The sequence below is a fragment of the Haemorhous mexicanus genome, chromosome 1, assembly GCF_027477595.1.
Source record: "Haemorhous mexicanus isolate bHaeMex1 chromosome 1, bHaeMex1.pri, whole genome shotgun sequence".
NCBI classification, from domain to species: Eukaryota; Metazoa; Chordata; class Aves; order Passeriformes; family Fringillidae; genus Haemorhous; species Haemorhous mexicanus.
Window position 1 is genome coordinate 120,917,849 of NC_082341.1, and position 23,168 is coordinate 120,941,016.

At 38.5% G+C, this 23,168-nt stretch overlaps 1 protein-coding gene and 1 long non-coding RNA gene across 2 annotated transcripts in view; one reads left to right on the forward strand and one right to left on the reverse strand.

Moving 5' to 3' along the window:
* TOX (thymocyte selection associated high mobility group box) overlaps positions 1–764 on the reverse strand; it is a 216,228-nt gene extending 215,464 nt beyond the window's left edge. The window contains exon 1 of the mRNA XM_059861034.1: positions 508–764. Within this exon, the coding sequence (XP_059717017.1) occupies positions 508–609 (102 nt within the window). The 5' untranslated portion in view covers positions 610–764. The remainder of the gene's footprint in view (positions 1–507) is intronic.
* On the forward strand, positions 750–23,168 carry LOC132334864 (uncharacterized). Its single transcript, XR_009488512.1, has 5 exons — positions 750–939; positions 7,027–7,114; positions 8,365–8,447; positions 10,049–11,863; positions 22,713–23,168. It is a non-coding gene; the product is annotated as an uncharacterized LOC132334864 (long non-coding RNA).

A 23,168-nucleotide genomic window follows, 5' to 3' on the forward strand; every position in this document is an offset into this window, starting at 1 on the left:
TGTGTGTGCGTGTGTGTGTATACACACATATGTCACACACACATACACAAATGTGCTTTTCGGCTCTTTGACACATGAACTGCGGGGCAGAGTTTCTGCCGGTTTGTGGCGGACGCGATCTTTCTCATTAATAAGCGCCCTGGAAATTCAAGTCCCCCGCACCAACATCCCCGTCCACCCTGTTTCTCCGAAAAGATGTTATGGAAAATGCCTCCCCCACCCACCCCCCCCCGCTCCAGCCGCCCGCCCCCAGACTTCTCCGGGGGTTTAATTTGGGGTGCCTGAGGGGGAGCCGGTGTGTGTCCCGGCGGCAGCGCTCCGCGGCGGGCGGCACTGCGCTTCCCAAACCCCAAAGCCCGGCAAGTGCCGCTGCCCTCCCTCCGCCTCGCCGGGGAACTTGGTGCGCGGCTCGCCAGAGCGCAGCGCCCGCTCATGCAACGCGCCGCGACAACAGCACACACCGACAGCACAGATAAAACACCTCGGACGACACAAAACACGAGTCACCTTGTTGCAATAGTAGGGGTCCAGGCAGGGGGAAGGTCCCAAACAAGGCGTATCAGGAGCGGCTGCAGGCTGAGGAGGTGGTGAATAAAACCTTACGTCCATTTCACTAAAACATCAAGCAAACTCCTTTCCTTTTCTTTTGGTCGTTAATGTAGGTGCAAAAAAGGGGGGTGTGAGTGTGTGTATGTGTGTGTGTGTGTGTGTGTGTGAGAGAGAGAGAGAGAGGGAAGGGGGGGGGGACACACAAGACTGAGAAGAATAAAAAAAAGAGGTGCCCGACTTCAGTAGTCAAACACCTTCCCTGCCTCACATCCGTTTGTGGTTTGTAAAGAGAGAGAGGAGAGGAAAAAAAAAAATCTCTTCCAAAAAAGCACCGGTCTGCAGATGTCTGCAAGAGAACCCACGAACCCTCCTTCTTCTACGGCAGGGCAGGTAACTTCGAGTACTTATTGTTTCCCCCACGCATCGGCACCGGGGCGCTCGCTCCGTGCGTGCCGCTCTTTATGGGAGTCTCGGAGTTGGTTCGCTTCTCCCTCCCTCCCTCCCTCTCGTTCGCTCCCTCTGTTCTTTTCCCGTTCGTTCTTTCTTTCCTTTTCTTTTTTTCTCTCTCTCTTTTTTTTTTTTTTAATATTGTTATTATTTATTTGCTTTGGTTTGGTGGAGTTGTATTTTGGTCGCCCACCACACCGAGGGCCTTGGGGGGGGTGAGAGGGAGGTGGCGACAGCAGCCGGGCCCCCCGCGCACCCCCGGGGGGAGCGGGGCGCCCAGGCGCTGGAATGGCCGCCCGGAGCCGCTGGGCTCTCTCGCCTCGGCTCTGCTCGGCCCGGCCCGGCCGGGCTGTGTTGTGCTGGCGGCGGCAGGGGACGCACCGCGCTCCGCCGCGGAGCCGCCGCTCCGAGTGTGCCTCACACAAAGGGGCCGGCGAGGGAAGAGCCATTTGCGGCCGCCGGGGCCCGGAGCCGCGGAAAGGGGGCGCTCCCGCGCCCGCCATCCCGCCGCCGTCCCCGCCCTCGCGCAGCGCCCTCCGCCCGGCCCCCGGCGCCGCCCGGCCCCCGCCCGTTACTATGGCACCCCCTTCGCGCCGCGCGGCCGGGCCGGGCCGCAGGGGGAGGCGGCAGGGGCGGTGGGGAGGGGGGCTCGGTGCGCTACCTGGGGTGGGTCGGGCTCAGACTGGCGGTGTGGCCGCGGGCAGGTCTCTTGAGGTGCCTCTGTGAGACCCTCGGAGCCATTTCCGCGGACGTTTGGCAAAGTTGGGGTTGGCGACTCCTCTGCCCTGGCAGCCCTCTGAGGCTGGTGTGGGTCGAGCTGTCAGCAGAGCCCGTCGTCTCCAGTTCCGGCAGAGTGGAAGCTATCGCCCAGAGTTTGTGGTGGCTCACATAGGCCGTGATCCAGGAGCGTGTCCCAGAAAACAGGAAACAAGTTGAAAGTAAAGCGCACTCGTGAAGTACCTCGTCATCTGAGCTCTACCCCATTAATCGTGATGCTTAGGCCTGGCCGCACAGGGTGACACCAGGCACAGGATGAAGGAGGGACATTTGAGGAGGTGGCCTAACTGTGAGGGGGGGAAGGAAGGACAAGCGAATGGGGTAGGGGAAATTAAGAGGAGCTCAATTAGGAGCAAACAAGGGTGCTGACAAAGGAAAGTTCGGAATCCAGTGGGATGCGGGAGAGGGATTGATGAGCATAACAAGGTTTAACAGGCAAAAACAATGAAAGAAAAGGTGACTTCAAGACACCATGAGCAATCCCACTGGGTTTCCTGCTGAGTGTTCAGTAGTCTTAATCAGGGCAGAAAGGATGGAAGAGAAAGAATACAGGAAGGACACTATGCTGAGCTTAGATAATGCCTAACAGAGGAATTGTGTTATGAAAAGAAAGGAATCCCTTTCCTTCTTTAAATGAAAACGAATTACTGAGTGCCACACAAACAAGCTGAGATTATGATGATTAACAGGAATGGTTACATTTATCAATACTCATGAACATTTCCATCACAAACCAGTTAGAATTTAAGAAGATTTGTAATGCATGTTGTCACACAAAACTGTCTTCTCATCACTGAAAAAAAATTCCACAGTAAAGATTTCAAGACAACTCAGTACTGTGGGGGAGCAAATCGCAAATTTCAGGTGAAAAAATCATTGTGTGAGGATATACATATACAAAGATAGATAATCTGCACTTCAGCTATTTTTGATATTGTAGAGTCCTTCAAGACTGTGTTGTCATGGCTTTCTTCCATGTCTAACAACCTGCTTTCATTAAAGCTTCATTATCTGAAAAAATACGTAAGTAATGCAAATGAAACTCTAGAGAAAACAGGTTTGAAGAAATATTCCCATTTCAGGATTATTTGATCAAAAACATCTCTGAAGATACTTGGTTGTCAGTTCAACAGAATTTAAGTTTGATGGCAATAAATGTTTTTCTTAAGCATTCAATTACAAAAGGATCTCAGTTGCTTTCTTTTTAATAATGTTTGAAACCCTTCTGGCCTTGGAGAAAAGCTTGAAAACATGACCTAGAAAAAGCTCCAGAAAGCAAAGGAAAAGACATTAACATATTAAAAAAAAAAAAAAAAACACAAAAAACCCCAAACCCTCATTATTTTTGGCATCTGACTCATTATTTTACATGCTTGGGATTAGACATTTTGAAAGTTAAAAAATCCTAAAAAAGATTTTCCTTTGCAAGAGATGTACTTGACGCCTGACAGATATATCACTGCTGCAAATGGCTGATATGTGGACCATAATTTGACAAAGTGAATGAGAAACAGATTGCAAGCTCTGTATTGAAAAGCTGCTGTTGAGAAACTTGGTATTCATGGACAGTGGATTAGTTTTCAGCCTGTTTTGAAGAGAGGTGGTAGAGATACAGCAATTCGAGATGAGCTGTTCTGGGCAACCAGTGTGTGCAGGTGCATACAAGTGCATACAGGTACAGAAATGCTAATACAGAGCTGGAGATGTCAAAAGCAGAATGATTAGAATGTCTGATAATAAAAAGTAGAGAACTGGCTTTTTATTTATGTGAAATATTACTGACTACTGCCTTAGGACGGGCTTCGGGTTCCTTGGAGTCTGTAGGAGTTTACAACTGTACCGTTTGCTTTGCGCAGCACTTCAGGTTATTTTCAGCACTTAATGATGCAGGCCCTGAGAGTTATAAAATTTTTGCTGCTACTTACAGAGATGATTTAATCATTGAGATGGTAAAACACCTGAGATTTGTGGCAGTTATCTGTACAATTGGTAAAAATTAAAGACCTATATATATATTAATCTGTTAAAACATTCTTTTTTTTTGTAGGGAACATGTTCTCTAGGGTTTTCAGAATAATGCATTTGTGGAGACCAGAACTGAAATTTTTAATAATATTGTAGGTTTTGCCTTTATGGACTGAGAAAGCAAGGGCCTTTGCAGGATAATTCAATGGTATATCAAACTTGGCCACTTTAGCTCATGGAAGTGCATTTTCCAGAAAAAGAAAAAAAAGTTGAAACAGATTTAAAAGAATGAATCAATTTTTAGAAGCTCAAAAGGAAGGAACATTTGTTCAGAAGGGCACTGAGTTTTTAAAGCCATTCAACATTCAAGTGAATGTCTCCAAAATAGTCTTGAAAGAGGTTGCTATACCAGCATATGAGAAGAGTGTTATTGCCTTTCTCGTATAAATAGGAACAAATGCCTTGAGGAACATGATCTTTATCTGCCAATACTAAAAAAGTTATTCTTTTAAATGCTGTCTGCTGGAGTTAGACTGTGCAGTGTAAATTCTCCATGCAACGGAGAACTTGTATGGCATTCCTTGCCAAACAGCATTGTGGATGCAAGAGGTTTACGCAGCAGTCTGGAGACCTAAGAAGGTCATTAGATAGACAAACCATAAATGGATTTGTCACTCCTCTGGGCTGAAAATAGGTGGAAGTAGAGGACGTGGAAGTAGGTAATGGCAGTATTTGCCCTCAGTTTGGGCTGTCACGGCTAGAGCCGTCACTGGAGGCAGAGTACTGCTGGGACACACCCTTGGTCTGAACCAGTCTGGCCATTGGCACATTCTCATTTGAGAATGCACAGTTTTTGCAGTGGTCAGGTGAACAGAATTCAGTGTAACAAGTAACTGTGTCTGATATGACAGGTTATTTTCTTGTGTATCTTACTGTCTGACCCAGCTGGTCTGTCTAGTGTGTTGGGGGGCCATCCGCAGACATGACTAATGTTCTCAGCCAAAGAGAAATAAAGTATTTTAGTTTAAAAAACAGTAGTCCAACATCTATTTGTTTAAATCTCACACATATATACCCAGTTTTATTTGAGAGCACTTGATATCTAATCATCTATTACAAAGAGCAGACTTCCTGGTCTTCCTAGAAAGAAGGAAATGTGAGACTGTGATGATGGCTTAGTATTTATTATACTTAGGCTAGGCACCACAAGAATCTCTTCATTAGGCTGGCTCTTCTTTAAACAGAAGTTTTCTGCTGCATATTTTTAAAAAGAGTTGCACTGGAAAATCATTTTGCTTCTTGCTTTGTGTGCTGTACTTTGGTAGCCAGGAGGAACAGATAAGCTAAAAGGGAGACAATGAGATTTTGCTACGAAAATCCCTCCTGCTGAAATTTTTGATTTACTGACTAACTCACAGGACTGTTTATCATTCATAATAAAGGCCAGTGCTCATCCATTTCTAGATAGTAGTTAATTAAATAATAATAGGACAAAGGGTCTGTCTTTTTTGTGTGGATGTCCTATTTCATGTTCTTAAACTGAATATGACACTTGGATCTGGGAAGATGCAAATGAAAATATATTAAGATTGCAGAATATTTTAAACAATGTAATTAATCTGGTTGTTTCATCAGAATGAACTCAAATCCTCTAAGAAATTGATTCATTTTAAGTGTTGACATTCTGTGTGTGCATTTATAAGTGAGCATAAATCAATGTGAAAAAAAGAGATCTTCAATACAGTATAAAAACTTAACAGGTGTAATATATATTTCAGAGTATTTAAACAGTTTGTAAGGCTACCTGATAGTGTGTCAAACAAAGTGTTATCAAACGTGTAATGAAAGAGCTGGCTATTTTATTATTTTAGCTATTGCTCCTGTCCTATTTAATTTGTTTGTGGCGAAAATGATAGGCCCCAAATTATCACACTTGTATGAAAATAGATTGTTCTCTATAAGGAAGTACAAATCACTTCTAAAAGTTAAAGAAAGCCCCTGACTTCCCTTTGCTACAAAGCAGAGAGAAAACCTGAGTATTGCCCTATCTTCTTAGTCCAAAAAAAAATGATACACAGACAGTTTAACACTGGAGGAGGAATTGACACATGGGTTGAAGCCAAACTGTATTTTGCATCTCAGAAAGGATTCTTTCAACTTATCTGCCATTGTCCACAGTAGGAATTAAGCACAAAATATCTCAGAGAATCAAGAACGTAAATTACCATGAAAGAAATACAAAAATGTAAAATTCACCTGTCAGAACTCAGGACATCCCTCTGGATGTCCTGAGTTCTGACATTCGCCTTGCATATTTGCAGCTTTGATCCATTCCCATATGTCTCAAAGACACTGCCAGCTGGTTCAATTCAAACTACCAAATTAAATGTGGCCTTGTAGACATAGGGAAGGTAGGCCAGTCTCAAAAGAAAACATTTTATGGGGCTTTAGGTTATTTCTCGTGGTCAGAGACATGGAAACATGAAGTTCCTTTTATTCTCTTCCTGTATTTTCTGTCTTATCAAGGTTTTTATATGAGCTACGCTGTCCACATGGTATGAAGGAGGGAAGGCTCAAAAATACATCACAGTGTGGTGTATGGTAGTTCTCAATTGCAAGATATACTCAACTGCTAATGTTGCCAGTTTTCTACCCTTCCACTTATCTTGTTAGGTCAATCATGAAACATCCAGCAGTATAAGGAATCAGGAATTTTTGGTTTCATGCTGGTTTTTTTCTGAAGTATACTGGAGGTCTGTACTTGGATTTCAGAAACTTAGACTTTTTAAAGGAAAGTTTAGTTTTCAACTATTTATTTGGCAGTGTGAAAGCTGTCTAAAGGCATTTTGGTTTCTCCTTCAAAAATTAAGGATTAATTTAAGTTATATAAATATTATCTGGAGACTGCATCATACACAGATGTCTTGAGAACAAATCTGTATTCATAGCTGGTACCATTAAAAATACCCATCTGTATTTGCAGATATTTTACAGATGTACATATTAATATATCAGCTGAATAGTCAGGTGAAAGAAATGACTGAACAGAGGACTGGTCACAAGCAGAGGAAGGGTCTGTATCACCAGTTTATCCATAGCATTCAGCAGGGAATTCTCATCTGCAAGACAGATGCCAAGCAGGTGATTAATCAGTTTTCAATTCAGAACAGTGATGTCATCATTGTCCTATTTGATAAACCCCCAAACAGAGTTGAATTGCTCCTGCATGAGCTCCCCTGACATGAGGGGATCATTACAGGCTTACTTAAAATCTCTTTTCTGTTTCAGATGTCTTTTGCTAGAGAAAATTTTCATTTTCATTTATATTCACAACGTCTCTGTGAAGAGAGGAACGTTTCTTAAATCTCCAGGCAAGGTAGGTGTTTCAACAGGAGGCTCCCACCCCAAAGCAGTGGGGCAAAAAAGTAGTCTAAGTACATTCTTCTATGGGGGTTTAATTAGTAGTTTAATTCAAGCTCAGAGTTATAGATGTTAATAGAGAGAGGGGTCCAAACTCTATTCTCTCTGAATATATATAAATATTGTAAAGTTCACAGAGTAAAAAAATATTTTTAGGGCTAGAAGGTATTACAGTTTATCTATTGTCTCATTTTAATTTTTCAGAGAGAGAAAATAAAATTACTTGCTTGAATTCATTTTTCTCCCTTTGGGATTTATGATTGCTGTCAGAAAAGCACCACACAACGGGGCACAGTTGGCATTTCAAGTGCAAAAGGTTGTGACTGAGGTATAGTAAAACTATGTTGGGGGTTTCCATTAGAGCTTCCTGTTGTAGCAAATAAATCCCATCCCATTCACACTTGATAGGCTGAAACAGATATGCCATCTGCACGTCATTTGCAGTTAGTTTTCAAGGGGCACGATAAACTGTTGGGTCTGATGACTTGAGAGCAAAATTTACTTCCTTGCTGAGATTTTGGCATTTTTCTGGTGGATCTCTAGGAACTTCAGATCCCCTTCCTTATAACTGTTACGGGGTTTTTTTCTCAATGGAGCTGTCACTCTTAAGTCTAATAAAAACTCTCTGTCTTCCTTTTCTGGGCTTTCTAGTTTGACAGTTTCAAGTTATAACTTTGTTCCACAATAAAAATAAAAAAGCTCTAGGTGTTAAGGAAGTCCTTGGAAAACTGTAAGTGATAGAGTCAGCATTTACAGAACATATCACAACAGGTCTGACTGACCTTGGCAGCAACAGGAGATCACCATTTCTCATGGATGAGCTTTTCTTGAATGTCTGTCTTTTATGCTGTATAAGGCAGAAATACCTTTTCTGGGTCAAGGCTACTGCTTTCTGTTTCTCTTGCTCTTTAACAGAGATTGTCTACTACTGTCAAGTATTATCTGTTTAAGGAATTTCTCTCAATCCCCTGTGTCTTGTCCTATGGTATCTTAGGATAAATCCACATCACTGGTATTATTTTATAGTCTTACACTGTTTCGTAGAGGATTATTTGTTTGAGGATTTTGAATGGTTTACTTTTATCACAGTCAGGATGCAAAGATTAATGTTTGTGGACGTCCTCCAAATCATCTCCCTTTACTCTGGCTACCAGAGTGTAATCAACACTGTTTTCTTGTTGGAATGGCCATTGTCCTTTTTTTTAGCAGTTGGCAGGAGTACCGCTTGAAGGGAATGAATTGTCTGTGTTAGCTGTTCATCTTTAAAAATGGACTCTTCAGTAGCATGTGTAAGTATAACAGAATTAAATATACATATTTAAATACACATATCAGATGCTATGAAACACATGGAGGGGAACTCCCAGGCCACATTTGAAATTATCAAGTTGCTAACAATTTGTTGAATGGTTATAGATTTATAATAGCTGCATGGAGACAGTTGCCTGACTGCATAATACACTGATAGTAATTAAATAAAAACAAATAATAATTTGAAATAAAAGAGAATTAAAAGAAACTCAGACTTGTTTACAGTTGTAGAATACAGGAAAAAAAACCCCACCATCCTCCTAAGATACCCTCCCCCTCCTCACAGTGGAATTTCCCTGCTTTGAAGTTATCTTGAGAAGACACAATTTGAAATTTGCCCAAGAGGTCAGCCGGCCCAAACTACTGTACCACACTGTAGGAGATGGTTTCAAGGCTGACAGCCTCCTGGAAGGAGGATCTGCAAGCATCTTTCTTTCTTTTGAATAAAGTGTGACCTCCACTGGTCGTTGTTGTATTCAGGAAAAGGGGGGAAAAGTCCATCATGGAAGAAGGCCCCAAGGCATTTTGTGGCACAAAGTCTTGCAGTGTCAACTGCAAGGTTCCTATTTAGTTCACTGGAGAAATATGTAATAGGTATTTACATATGTTTAAGTGGAACTGCACGGGGGGCAGGGAGAGAGCTGAAGCATGTGCTTGCACTTGCTGAGAGTCATGCATGTCCTACATCTGCCTGCCTGTCTCTCATGAGCATGATTTGTTTGGTATGTGTTGAAAAACAAAAGTAAGAATATCTGGTTGCCAAGACTAATACATACATACTTTTGCTTCATTTTTCTCACATCTGTGTTTCTGTAATCACTTAAAAAATGAAACTATAAAAAAAAAAACAAACCAAAAAACAAACAAACAGTAAAACCTCCCAGACTGTCCAGGGCAGAATTCAACCCACAAAGAGAATGCAAACTGAAATAACCTTAAAATAGAAAGTACCTTTAAGGAGAAATGTAACATAAGGAAGAGGTTTAAGGAACCTGAGCACAAGTCATTTTTGCTGCAATACAAAGCCACAAAATTTCTGAATTTCCATGTTTTTGTGGGTTAAAGTCAGACCCTTAACCTTATTTGAATAAAGTATTTTTTTTAGTTGAATACATTTCACACAGAATGTATAAAGAAGATTTAATAACTGTCTCTTAGCTGTGGTTTATCTCTACCTCAGAGAAAGCTAAAATGAGTTTCTAGTGAAATGGCTGAAAGAGCATGCAGAGTAAGTCTTCTATCAAATTGTTTCCAGTCTTGCTGATTTGTAAAAGATTTTTTAGAAAGATTCTGGCTTTCTATATAGAATGTTAAAGTTTGATTCTTTGCCCAAAATTTATAAAGCAAACCACAAATAACCAGTGGAAGTCTAGCTTGCCATGTTCTGTTTTTTGAAACTCCTGAGATTACTTTGCTATTACATGCAATTTGTGCTAGTATTTAACCCAAGTTTTACTCTCAAAAAGAAAATTACATTATAGTGTATTAAATATTTCTGGCTGTAATAGCAATTAAATATCTTTTGAAGAAACTAATCAAATCCCCAGTGTTCTCTGTCTTTTTTGTTTTTCTCTTTCAGAAGTGCGTCACAGATAAAGGACTAACTTTGTGAACATACTCCTGCAGTAGAAAGGACAAAAATGAACAATTCTTATGTAATTAGTCACCCGACACAAGTGTTCCAGGATAAGATCTTCTGAAGTATCATAGCAGAAATATAAATGGAATACTTAGAGTTGCTGTTGTCAGCTGTTAAAAATGGAAGTACTTCTGCAGCATTTCAGGTTCTCTGGATAGTTGTGCATCAGACTAAGGTATTCTTGTGGCATTGAAATGCACAAGGGTAATTAACTGCTTTCCTCCTGGCCCAGAAGCCAAACAACCCACTGGCACAGTTTAAGGCAACAAAATCAGGCTGGACCAGGCTTGTGTTTGCCCTACTTCCCTAGACTTTTTGCCTGTCTTAGGTGGTAAAAAGGCATTTCTTACATTTGAATGTGCTGCAGTGGTTATGCAAATTGTTAATAGATGCCATTTCCTAGCATTCCAGCTCAAACATTGGAGTGCAGTAAACTTGAGCTGACTGGGCATCAAAAGGCATAAACCAGCAGTGTTAATACAGTCGGTCTCATGAGATCACTACTGCTGAAAACTGGGACTACAGCCCATGGGTATTTTTGTGTGTCTTCCATCTGCTTCTCAAAGTGCTCTCCATGCACACCTAAAAAGACCAGTCAATTTTCCCCTCAACCTATTGGAAATAAATTTGTTGAGGTACACGTGTTTTCACACACAGCTTAAGGCATATGCTCCCATAATTACTAGCACTGCTTGTAAGTCGGGAGTTATGCAGGCACAGCATCCAGGTGTAGGGTGTTATTACTGGTTCTGCTTTGGAAACATACTCAAGTGTGCCTCTCTGCCATCTGGCATTTCTGATTCAGGAGAATATCTGTATTTTCTTGTCTTTCTTGAACATTAAAATCAAGGGTCAAGGTCTGCTTTTTTCTTTTGTACAGTTTGGTTCATTTGGGAGTTGTTCCTAACATAACAAAGCTGTGGTTTTGCAGTAGGCTTCAGCAAATTTAAATCTGTGCTGCTGCTGAAGGTGGTCGTACAGCTCTCTTTCCCTTCCTGCTCCAGCTGCATCTTCTGCTGTCTCTCTAGGGAGAGTGAGCATACTTCTGGCTTCAAGGTCAGCTGTGTCAGGAACCATCTGAAAATTAGTGTGTGTCTAAGATCTTAGGTGGATCATTTTGTATTTTTGATCTGGCTGATCCTGAGGCAGCATGAGAACTGATGATGAAATGAGAGGAGTGTTTACCTAGGTCTGAGGAGAGGAGGGGGAGGGAGGTGGTGAGTGGGCCTGCCTCTTGGCACACTCCATACTTAGGGTAGCTTAAGCCAATAATGAAACAGCACCTAAGAGTCTGCTTGTTAAACTCAGAGGTGAAATGTGCTTCTGGTATTAGGGAAGATCAAACACTGGAAAATTCCAATGCTTTTTTTTTTAACTTTTGTATAGTGTAATTTCCAGAGAGCTTGAAGCAGAGCCATCATGCAGGAAAAATAAATAGTAGATATTGACTGGAACAATAGTAAGAGCTAGACACCTCACATAGACCCAGTTTTCCAATTTTTTTCCATATAACTCCACTAAAATGCTCCTTGGTGGGGAGAATGCTGAAAATACTCTGAAACACACCAAAAATTATCAAAAAGGTACACACAATTCATAAGCTTCAACTGGGATGAAAACTTATTGAAATAATTTTTTTACTAACCTGTTTATTTTTTTAAGCAATCCAATCTTTCTTCCTGCAATTCCTACCTAGACAGGCCCATGAAACCTGTGGTACTGGGGAGGAAGTGATGCCGCAAAGTTACTCAACATGTGAGTTGGGAAGGGAGCCAGGGGACTGTGAGGGGAAAGGAGGGGGAGTGGGCGAAACATGGATGGGTGGATCTGAGATTATGCTGCAGCTGAGATTGAAATAAAATTTCACCTTAAAATGGGGTGGCTGCTGCTTCTATGAAAGTCTTGGGGATAATTCATCTGCCACTTGATAAATTGTCAGGATTTCTTTCCAGGTTCTCTTTTCTATTCTCCTTTATGCTTTGTACGTGTATACATGTGTGTGAGGTATGTGTATGTAATTTTCAAGAGATCTGGCCCTTTCTTTCTCCTTGGCTAACTTCTGAAATAGAGCTGTCAGGATGATTCCAGCATTTGGAGCCATATTCTTCCTGACAGAATATAACTCTTTTTCACAGTTTTCTTTTTTTATGGCCTGAAGTCAATGGGAATATTCAATGCAACCTAAGGTCAGGTTCCTGAATTTTACCACAATTTCCCATGAGAACTAGAAGAACAAAAATTCCTTTAACACAGGGAAGAAAAAGTGGAACGGTAATGTCAGGACAAAACACTTGTTATGTGGCTTTTAAAAAGCAGCTTGAAGAGATTTCAGATCTAGGAGGAGGTGAGCTTCATTTAATCTGTCCAGGAATTTAACAGCAGTCACAGAGTTATCAGTTACTTGTTCAAAAGGGTTGAACACTCATAGCAACTGTGCTAGCAATCTTGAAATTCAGTAGGCCAGCTGCAAGAAGATACATCAAGTTAAGTGATTTCAAAAATGTATTGAAATATAGCATATGCAGTCATATAAAACTGTATTATGTGGCAGGATTTTAAGCCATGCCTTAGCAATATTTCTGTATGTATAGCCATGGGCTAGATAGAAATGCAACCACTCTTTTCTAGAACATAGAAAAAGGGTCGGTTATGAGCAGAACAGGTTTGACTGATTCCTGTATGTCTGATCAATGATATTATTTGATGCTTTGGAAGGCAGAGGTTGTGAACATTCAGTCAACAAAAAAATTTGTAATACTGAAAAGAAATGGTGATGTTAATTTATTTTCTGCAAAGGAAGAGGTTTCATGCCTGTGCCCACCTCCACAGAGTGGAAATTCACAGAGACCTAGTTTTTATCTAGGCAGAGTTTCTCAGATATCAGTGGAAATTTTAGATCTCTCTAATATCAGTTGTACTTTGATAAATCTAAATTTTCTTGTTTTACATATTTCTGATGTCAATTCTTACATTTTGCATTAGTGAAATGGGATGAGAATGAAGGTGTTGCTATTTAGAAACTCTTTGAAGGTGTAAGGTGCTGTATATATATAAATCATCACTTTCATAGGAGTTTGATGTGCTAAAAATGCAGTACATTTCATTGGAGATAAAGCATCATGATCAATGAAGAATCTGAATATTAAAGTTAGAGGAGAGTATTTTATTTTTACAATGTCCCTGTATATGTTCATTAAGAAAGACAAAATATGCTTTATTAATGTATTATTTCAAGCTCTTTTTGCTTCCCCAAATGTCAGCTGTCAAACTTTGTTGCCATCCTTGAGAACAACTAAAAAGTGAGCCATTTTTCTGTTGAAGGCACTTGCCTTCCAGTAATAACCCTGTCTTATCAATGGTTTTAAATTAAAACATTGTCTAAAATTATGTCTTATGATATCTTTTGATGTAGAATTGCAGAGAGTAAGATAAACTCCACAGAGTAAAACATGCTGTAGGTAAGAGAAGTAGAAGCGGTTTGGCCTGTGGCAAGATGAACTACAAAAAATCCAGTTTTATAAATGATGAGCAGTCCAATTACTTTTAAGGTTTTTATGGAAAATCTATTCTACAGAATATTTAGTCTGGAATGTGCCTCTGTTGATTTTGTGCTCTCTCTTAATTTTTTTTAGTCTTTCCATAACAGTTATTTCTATTCTGTTTTCAAGCTGCTTCATGTTCCCTTGCCTTACCTCTCTATCCCTTTCCCCCTCCTCTACATCCTTTCTCTCTTTCTCATGTAATCTCAGAGCTGTTAGAAAAAACGCTGCTTTCTTTTCTACATAATGTTCTTCAGCTTTAGCAATTTTCTTCTTCACTTCTTTCTTGTTACACTTTTTCCATTTAATATTTTGGGAGAAAAATAATTCTATTTTAAGTTGAGCCAAATGCACCTTCACAAGGCCTTTTCACAAGGCCCATGTTAGGTTTTTTCCAAATATAAAGTTTATTTGCAGTTTCCTGTGCTCTCCATTTGACTGCTATTAAAGGAGGAGGAGGGGGGAAACAGATCTTAACTTTTACCATCAGCAGAAGGCGTATCTTTACAAATGACTCTGTTTCTCGTCCCTCATCTGTTTTGTAGTAGCATGGAAGCTCTGCAGGATTGTTTACACAGCCAGGGTCTCACAATAACATAACTTGTTTGTAGGATGACATTGGTCTAGAGCTGAAAGGATTACAGTATGTTTTAGGGGATGATGCACTCTGAATGAGTTCTAAGGAGGGAAATAAGTTGAATTATGTACCACAAAAAATTGTTAGGACAGTGTAGTGTTGTGTGGGCAGCTGTGGGTTATAAGAGCTGGTTTGGAGGTGGAATACAAGTGATTTTAAGTAGAGTCCAGGATTTTTGAAATCAGAGAAGCTTTTATCTAAAGAGCACCTTCTACTAGTAGCTACTGTATTTTCAGAGTAAATGAAGACCAAAGGAAACAGGATGATTAATTTTACTACTGATTTCTGTTTATTGCTACAGAAAGCATCTCTTTGCATTTAATCCATGACTGTTCTGTCCTAGCTGATACTTTTTGAGAGTTTATATTTAAAGGCTATATAAAAGTGGACAAAAATGATGACACCACTTATGATACAAGAAAGCTGGCAAATAACTACGGTGAAATAGCATTTAGGCACCGTGGTGATAGGTGCCTTAGATACATGCAAGAGAGACAAACAGAATGAATCAACGTATTGCCCAATTTGCATAAAATTTTTCATAAAATAACTCGCAGTGTTTGAGAAAGAAAATAAATATTTGGAGTTTGGGTTGCTATGGTGTTGTGGTAGTGAAAAAAGCAAAACTATGAACAAACAGTCTACGCTACATTATGAGTTTACTAAGCAGACAGTCTTCTAAGTAACAAAGTGAATATGAAAAAAGGCTTTAATTATGTAGAGGTTAGTTGTGATAACAGCTAGTGTAATGACAGCTTTTTCTGTCCTCTTCACTTAGGAAGATCTTAAACACTGATTTCAAGAAACTCTGAAGAGGGTTGCGCAGCAAGTGCTGTGAATTTCTGCATTTACTCCTTACTTTGATTTACTTCTTTGGACTTAGTGATAGAAACAGCAGGTTCTGTCAGCCTCTGAGAGCATTTCCTGCTTTTCCTTTCAGTTGGGATGAACTGAACTGAACTCATGTTTTACTGTGCTTCTTTTTGATTCAGAAGCATTTTTAATAGATTTTTCAATCCAAGGGGGATGAGTGCTCTCTTTTGCATGCTCTTGTACGCTAACATCTGGTTTCAGCAGACCTCTTAAACACATGCCTGAGTGCATCCTTAAATATTTGGTTGGTCATATGCCTAAAGGAGTACAGTAGGCACATTAAAGAGCAGGATATTCTTAAGTGCTTTTTTGAATAGAGATCTAAATGGGAATGAAAAGACAATTATGTACTTTTAATTGCGTGCATTAATTAGCCAAGTATATGTTTCATTTACTAACATTATCTTTTGTAGTTATATAACTTTAAAGATTACAGAAAAGTACTTAATCCAAATTTTGTTCAATAGATGTGGTTTAGTAAGTATACTTACCCTCAGTATAATTTAGCTGCAATAGTGTTGATAAAGAATAAGTGGTTGCTTCTATTCAGCAAACATTTTTCTAGTAAATGAACTTGCAATACTGAGAAAAGGGTTTAGGGGAGATAAAGAAAAAAGAAAATTAAGAAATTCATGGTAACTTTTTGGAAGGCGCATCAAAGTTTAAGAATTTGTGCCTTTGCTGCAGTATAATTATTTTTCAATTGTTGCTTCTGACTGAGCAGGCAATAACCTAGTTTTTCTGTTAGGCATGAATGAATAAGCAAATTTAAGAATTAAGTACCCAAACAGAATAAACATGTCATTTTGTAGTTTATGAGACATTTGGCTCTGATAATGCAGCTCAAGAAAGTGATACTCTTTTCTAATGAGTGAATGGCTTGAAACGTGTTCTGTATAAGTCTGAAAAAAAGTAGTTACTTTACCTAATTTGCAATCTTTTTGCTAGGGGCAAGGTAAGAAATTTGGGGATGAGTTAACATATCCAGCCCTCCTATGGAACTGCATGGTACTCTTGTAAGCTTCCATAAGAGGGGAGAGGAAAATCCTGAGCAGAAATAATAGAAAAATTAGACATCAGTATTACACTAGAGTTACTCAAATTTAAGCTCAATAGAATAGTCACCTGAAATATATATTTTTTTAACTCTGCTTAACTATTTCTGAAAACTCTCTCAAGAATGGTATATTTTTTCAATATTTTTCCTTGCAGATAACTTTAAATAAAAGGAAACTATTCCCCAAATGCATACTTGTGTAAGCATTTGGAATGCAGTAAGTGTGTTTTCATTATGACTGAACAATTTCAGCTGTGAGCAACTATACAGCAAAAAGCAGAAAAAAAAAAGCATCTTTGGAGGTAAATTAAATTGCAGTACCCAAAGAATTGGGATCTGCCTTTTATAGTTTAGACATGAGAAAACTAAAATAAAAATAAAGGTTCAAACTAGATTCTCCACTGCTTTCAAATGCCTTCATAAAAAATGAAATTGAAGTGGAGTATAGGGAATGACAGAACTTAAAAATATTTTCCCCTGCATTTTCAACATGTACTCATCCATGTGTATTCTGCAAAGATTCTGTCTGCAACTCAGAAAGCCTTTCTAAATGAAATTCAGCAAAAAACAATTGTCTGTCTAAGTAGAAATGATCTTATCCAGGACAGTCATTTGGATAGTGTACGACAGTGTATTTGTGTACATCTATGTCTATGAAGACAATTTAGAGAAGAGGTAGGGAAAAGACAATCCTGATAATATTATTTGTAAAGTATCTCTTCCCTGAATGATGTTTCACCGTCTAAAAGACTAATTAGATTCCATGACTCTCCGGAGTTTTGCATCTCAGCAATAAAATCCCCACAGAGTCATTTATCATATCAAAGGGTAAGTGGTATTTTTTGGGGTATTCATCTGGATAGACGAAAAACAAACACTGCAGTTTGGAAATTTGTAGATACATAGACATGCCCTGTGAATGAGGGATCTGCAAGATTACAAACTGGATGTTCTTTAAATGGAAACATGGAAGTCATTTCTGTGCATAAATGCTAGATGTCTCTTTTAAAGTTCAAGATACTTTTAGTTACAGCCAGCCCTCAAACACTTCTGGATCCTTCCAAATGCAGTATCACAATGGCAGTCAAAAAAATATGGAGTGAGTCCACAAAGGGATAAGGAAGTGGATTTTGCACTTTTGATTTTTTTTTTTTTTTTTTTTTTTTTTTTTTTTTTTTTTTTATGGTTTGGCCCTATTAGTGCTAACCAATCTGTGTTGCAGGCAGGCCAACATGTCACTGCTAGTGTCACAGTTATGGTCAACAGGCTTCTTGGCTGAAGTCTGATAAATATATCTTTGGAGGATCATATTTTTTCTAAATTGTATGATTTTTTCAGTGAGGACTTTGGCCTTGAGTCTGCAAAGATCAACACTTTTGATTGACTTTAAAAATACAAACAGTGCAGTCGTTTGGGAAAGGCCGTTAATTTCCAAAACCATGTCAGGCTGGACTCAACAGCCAGACTTTTATGCTTAGTATTTTGAGTGCTTATCTTGCCTAATTTCAAAATACCCTAGATCAGCTGCAGGATAAGACCAGGAGAATTTTCATCCTGAGTTATCAATGTCTGCAGTACAGAGAAATGTCTTTTTTGGATAGGGCCAGGAGAAATGCAAATGCATTAACCATGGATTAACCATGCAGAGCAGCATAGTCTTTTATATCCAAACTCTATTGGAATTCTCAAAGTAAGCATTCTTTTCCCCAACTAGCCTATATAACTTAACTGGTAGCTGTTAGTCGTCTATCAATTATATGTGTGTAAATTTTGCCTTCCAGCATTCCTACTTCAAAAAGTTTCCCAGCTGATGGTTTCCTGAGTTTACAGGGATAAGGGAATGCTAGGGGCTTAGTAACTGTGGCCTTCTCTTGCAGAAGGGGAGATGTAGTTGTCTTTTGGGTATAAGGCTTTTAGTTTTGAAAAGCTTACTGTTTTATTTTTTTCATCAAATGATGGATCCTGTATGGATCTCTCCTGCTTCAGGCTGTAATTCATGTCACTCACCTTGCTACCATCTTACTTTCTCCATCTCTCCTAATGAAATTTTTTGGCAGGACAGCAGCTGGAAAATACTTCTGCACCTGCTGTCTTTGGGAGAAAAGACTGTGCGAAGTGTGAGGTGTGAGGAAGGACTCATTCCCCTTTGGCTTATGAAAACAGTGCTTATAATAAAAATGTATGTTGTGACTCTTCAGTGGATGGAGGTCTATTCTCCTATGCATGCTAAATGCAACATAACTTTTTAGATTAAAGACTTTTAACAGTCCCTTCCCTTTGATATTTCCAGTTTCTCCTGAGTGCACTGACTTTCCTAGGTAATTTCTGTCATGTACCATACCTAGGTCTCCCCAGGACTTGTTAAGAAATTTTGCTAGCTAAGCTGGATGCCAGGAATTCTATTAAGTGGTAAATTGTCCTTTCCCCTCTCCTCCCCTCTTTCTCATACCCCACCCCTCCCCAATAAAAAAAGGAATGTTTTTATACCTTAAAAGTTGTTATTATACAGTGCATTACTGGAGTAGGGAAAGACTGAAACTGCTACTTATGTTCATTCTTCATTATGTGGGTGGACTTTGGTAATGCAAAATCATTCAAAAGTATTGTTAGCAAGAACTTGGCAACAGAGAATCCTGCGGGCAGAGAAACATCTTAATCCCTTTCTTCTTCAGAATTTAAAAGCTTTCCTTATATTCAGTTGGGATTCCCCCTTTTTTTTTTTTTTTTTTTTTGGGTTTGTCTTTAATTTGTCATAAAGTACAGATTACAAGAGAGGAGCTGGGAGGTGGAGCAAAAAACATTGGTCAGAGTGATTGGGAAAAAATCTTCCATTTTTTGAAGTTGCATCCAAAAGAAATTATATTTAGTCTGTAAGGTCTGATGCATCTCACCTAGTTTCAGGTGCCCCTGGTAATGGGAAAAAAGGGGGTCACCCTGAATTTTTCCAATTGGATATTGAAAGTGGTGGTCAACTCCAAATTGCTCACCCCACCTCACATTTTCTTGGTCCTTCACCACTGATTGTAAGGCAGAACAAATTAGCTTGCCACTTAGAAAATAGTTATTTTAATAAGGTTAAAACTCTGGCCTTAAAAATGATATTTCCTATGATATTTTAATGCTAAAGAATATAAAGAAAAAAGACTGATTGGGATTTTCAGAAGACATTTAGCCTTCATTGATTTCAATGGGACTATATAAATGCTTTGGAACTTAATGATGTTCCTGAGTACCTTGAGAAACTATGTCTGCAAACCTGAGTTTCACTGAGAAGAAAAAAAATTAAATATAGTAAAAGTTACATCATACAAGAAAATCAAAATTTGCTGTTTTAGACAGGTCAGTCATTTTCAAAATATTAAACTTTTGTCTACTCATTTCCTAGTAATTGGATCTTCAGTTTGTTTAGGATGGTCTGGATGCACCATAAGATTCTATGAAGAAAAAGATTTTTTATAAAAATAAAAAAATTCAGTCAAGATTTGTTGGTAGTAGGAAAAGTTTAAAATGTAACTTAATTTTTGCCCGCCGGCTTATATCTTTTTTTCAGCCATGAGAGTTAAGGATTTTGCTTTAATAAAGTGTGCCTGCTATGATGTTGCTGCTATTTCTAAATGGGATGTCTCATTCCTCGTAATATGAAGCTCCACAGTTCCATTTTATTGGGCAAGCAAGGCAATCCTTCATTAGCTCAGAGCTCCACTGACTTCAAGAGGGTGTAATACCAAGGTGCAAAGTCTTCCATGTTGAACCTTGCATGAAAAATTTAGCAGGGTTAGGCCTGAACTTGGTTGTATTTGTATTTCTTGCAGCTGAAGCATGCTACCTAGTGATAACAGCATCAGTAATCTTCTAGTAGGGTATTACAGAAAGAGAACAGCACTACGTTTATGACAAACAGGAAATTATATACTCTTAGAGTAATTAAGTAGTATAGAAGGACATGTACATAAACAACTTATGAACTAAAATGGAGAGTGTGTTCTGATATAGTGAATTTTTTGCTGGTTATGTTACTAACACTTGTATTATTATGCAAATAAGCAAGTATTTGTAGAAATCCTGTATTTATGATTTAGCATTATTAGATAATTTCAGGAGGAGTAGCTGGCACCTCCTTTCTTATAAAAACACTTGTGTGGTCTTTGGAGTGATAACTTTTTTAAAGGATTTTGAATATAATAAATATAATAAATAATATAATTAATAAATAAAATAAATATAAATAATAACAAAGAAAATAATAATGTAGTAATTTTTTAAGGATCATACATATATTTATTGTTACTCTAGTTTTTCCCCTATGTCATTTTTAACAGCAGTATGGAGCGATTTCAGTATCTGTTTCAGCAGAATATTTCAACAATAACACAAATCTGTTGCAAAAGTTACTACTTGAAAAAGTTCTTGTACCTTATAAAGTGCTGCTTATGAATGCAATAAGTGACATAAATATGCCAATAAATCTGACTTGATCTAAATCACCCTAAATCTAGGTGAGATACCCATCTGTAAAATACATCAGAAATAAACACTGGGTGCATCAAGAAGGAGAAGTTAAGTAAGTTCTGTAGTGAGGTCTTTGATTAAAGTTTATTTTGTTAATTATCAGAGGTGAAAATTAAATGAATGCTAGCTTCTGCAATGAATGAAATAATTTAGCTCCAAATACAATAACCGTAAATTTTACAGACCTAATTAATGTCGTCTTTCTATATTCAGGCATGATCATTAAATTTTTAACTAGCTTACTACTGAATTAAATAATTCCAGAAGCATAATTACTGACATGTTATTTGGCTAAAGCAGGCATCCATTTATACCTTAAAAGTATTTTTGATACATTTACAAAAACCAGTAACTTTATATATTTTTTCCTGCTACTGTGATAAAGTGTTGATAAATTTTAGTAGCGTGTGTTTGCTAAGCATTTTTTGGTTTTCTTTTTTTTCAGAATAAAAGAAAAAAATCTCTATTGAATGTGCAATGGAAGCAAATGTTTTTACAGTTCAGCAGTTTCTGCTGAATTGTAAACAATCAGGTTGTTTCAAAGGGAGAGTAGCATGGTCCGTAACTCCGACAGCTAGTAGTAGTTTAGTTTACTGCTTCTACCACCTGCCTTCTGACTTAATATTGGAAGCAAGAAGCATGCAATTAAGTATGAGGAAATGAAAATAAATGACACTGTTCATTGCACATTACAAAGTGCCTGGCAGAAAGAATGCAGCTTGCCTGGACCTGATGACCCCAGGGGAAAACATGTCTCGTGCCTGGGAAAGCGCCAGTGAATCAGACACTGACCCTGGCTTTATCCCCTATCAAATGCATTGGGTTCCTTCTTAGCAATTTGAAACTTTTTTTTTTTAAATTATAATTGAGTTCTGAAAAGCAGGGAGATATAAAATGAAACATGTACAGAGTGTGTGGTAGAAGCTACAGGACACCAAACATGCAGGAGTATTTTCTTTATCATTTCTTGAGGAAAGTTATTTAGATTACATCCTGAATTGGACTAATTTGAACTCGTTATTAAATTTTAAGGCTTCTAGAGGTGAAGAGGTTTTTGAAAGATTACTTCCATCTATGCAGCAAGATTGCATTCAGTGCAGTATTACTGGGTATATAACTACAAAACCTCCCCTCATTCCAGAATCTGAGTGCTTAAAACCTGTTTCATTTTAAAATGCCTGTTCTGTGAATGCTATGCCCTTTTCCTATATATCTGGCTTGTACACTGGTTAGAACACAAAGTAATAATTGTATTTAAGTCATCTGTCCTAAATTGTCTATGCATCTTTACAGAGGTAGGTAAATACTCTGCTGATATTACAGAGTAGGAAGAAACTGCACCATAGAGAAATCTGATGGCTTGCTCAGAACACGCAACATATCAAAGAGTAGTTGAAAGTGAGATAACCAGTTGTACAAGAAAATTAAGGTTTTCACATAAGTCATATTAATTTGCTGCAGAAGTCAAATTTATCTTTTTCTAGATGAATGTAGGTGCATTACAAATGAATTAGCACATTACAGATTATTGTAATGCATTCATTCAGCACTACTGTCTGATTTAGATAGCCATATATAAATAGAGGGAAAAGTTTCATAATGAAAGCAGAAGCAAGTAGAGATTTTCATGTGTTCATGATCTGGTAAAAAACTAGAACTCAGATGAGATATGCCAAAATTTGTAGACTTTTCAGTGAAGCTAAATAGCCAGAGAATCTTTTAGAACAGATAATTTCAGGTAGAAATGGTGCCAAGACTTGGTGGTTATTAATGATTTCATCTTGAAGAAAGGAGCATCTTGGTAGCTTAAAAGGTATTGTTTTGAGTATAATTTTTTCACCCCATAACCCAAAGTAAAACTCAAGGGTGCAAACTCAGAAGGAATTGAAACCTTTTAGGGAGTCACAGACCCTCCATTCCAAAACCACCAACTTTCACATTTCTGGCTGTATGCAAGTACATTGATCTTCTTTTTCTTTAATATTGTAGGCACACTCTGTAGAAGGATTTTTTCATATTTCAGCCGAATTTTAGGTAAGTTCCTCACATTCTGTGAAAGGTAGTCTTCTTTACTGCACTTCTTCACAGGGCTTTTTAGACCCCACTAGGAAAAAAAAAGGTATTTGGATGTCAGTCATTGAGTCCTTGCTAGTTAAAAATCATGTCTTTCAGAGATGCTTTCTATCCCTAGTCCTGCACAACATGAAATATGGTTGACAGCTATATTACCACACTGCAGATTGCAAAGCAATTCACATTCACACTTCTAAGTGCCTCTCCTTTCAAGACTTATGGATGTATGCCAAATTACTTGCATTGTGGTATATGGCCTTCTATATGTACTTTATAGAAGAGGTCTCTGGTTTCCATTAAAATCAATGAAGTAGAGACCAAAAGAGCTTTTCTGAAGTGTTTACTAGATGTCAGACAAGGTTAATAATAAAA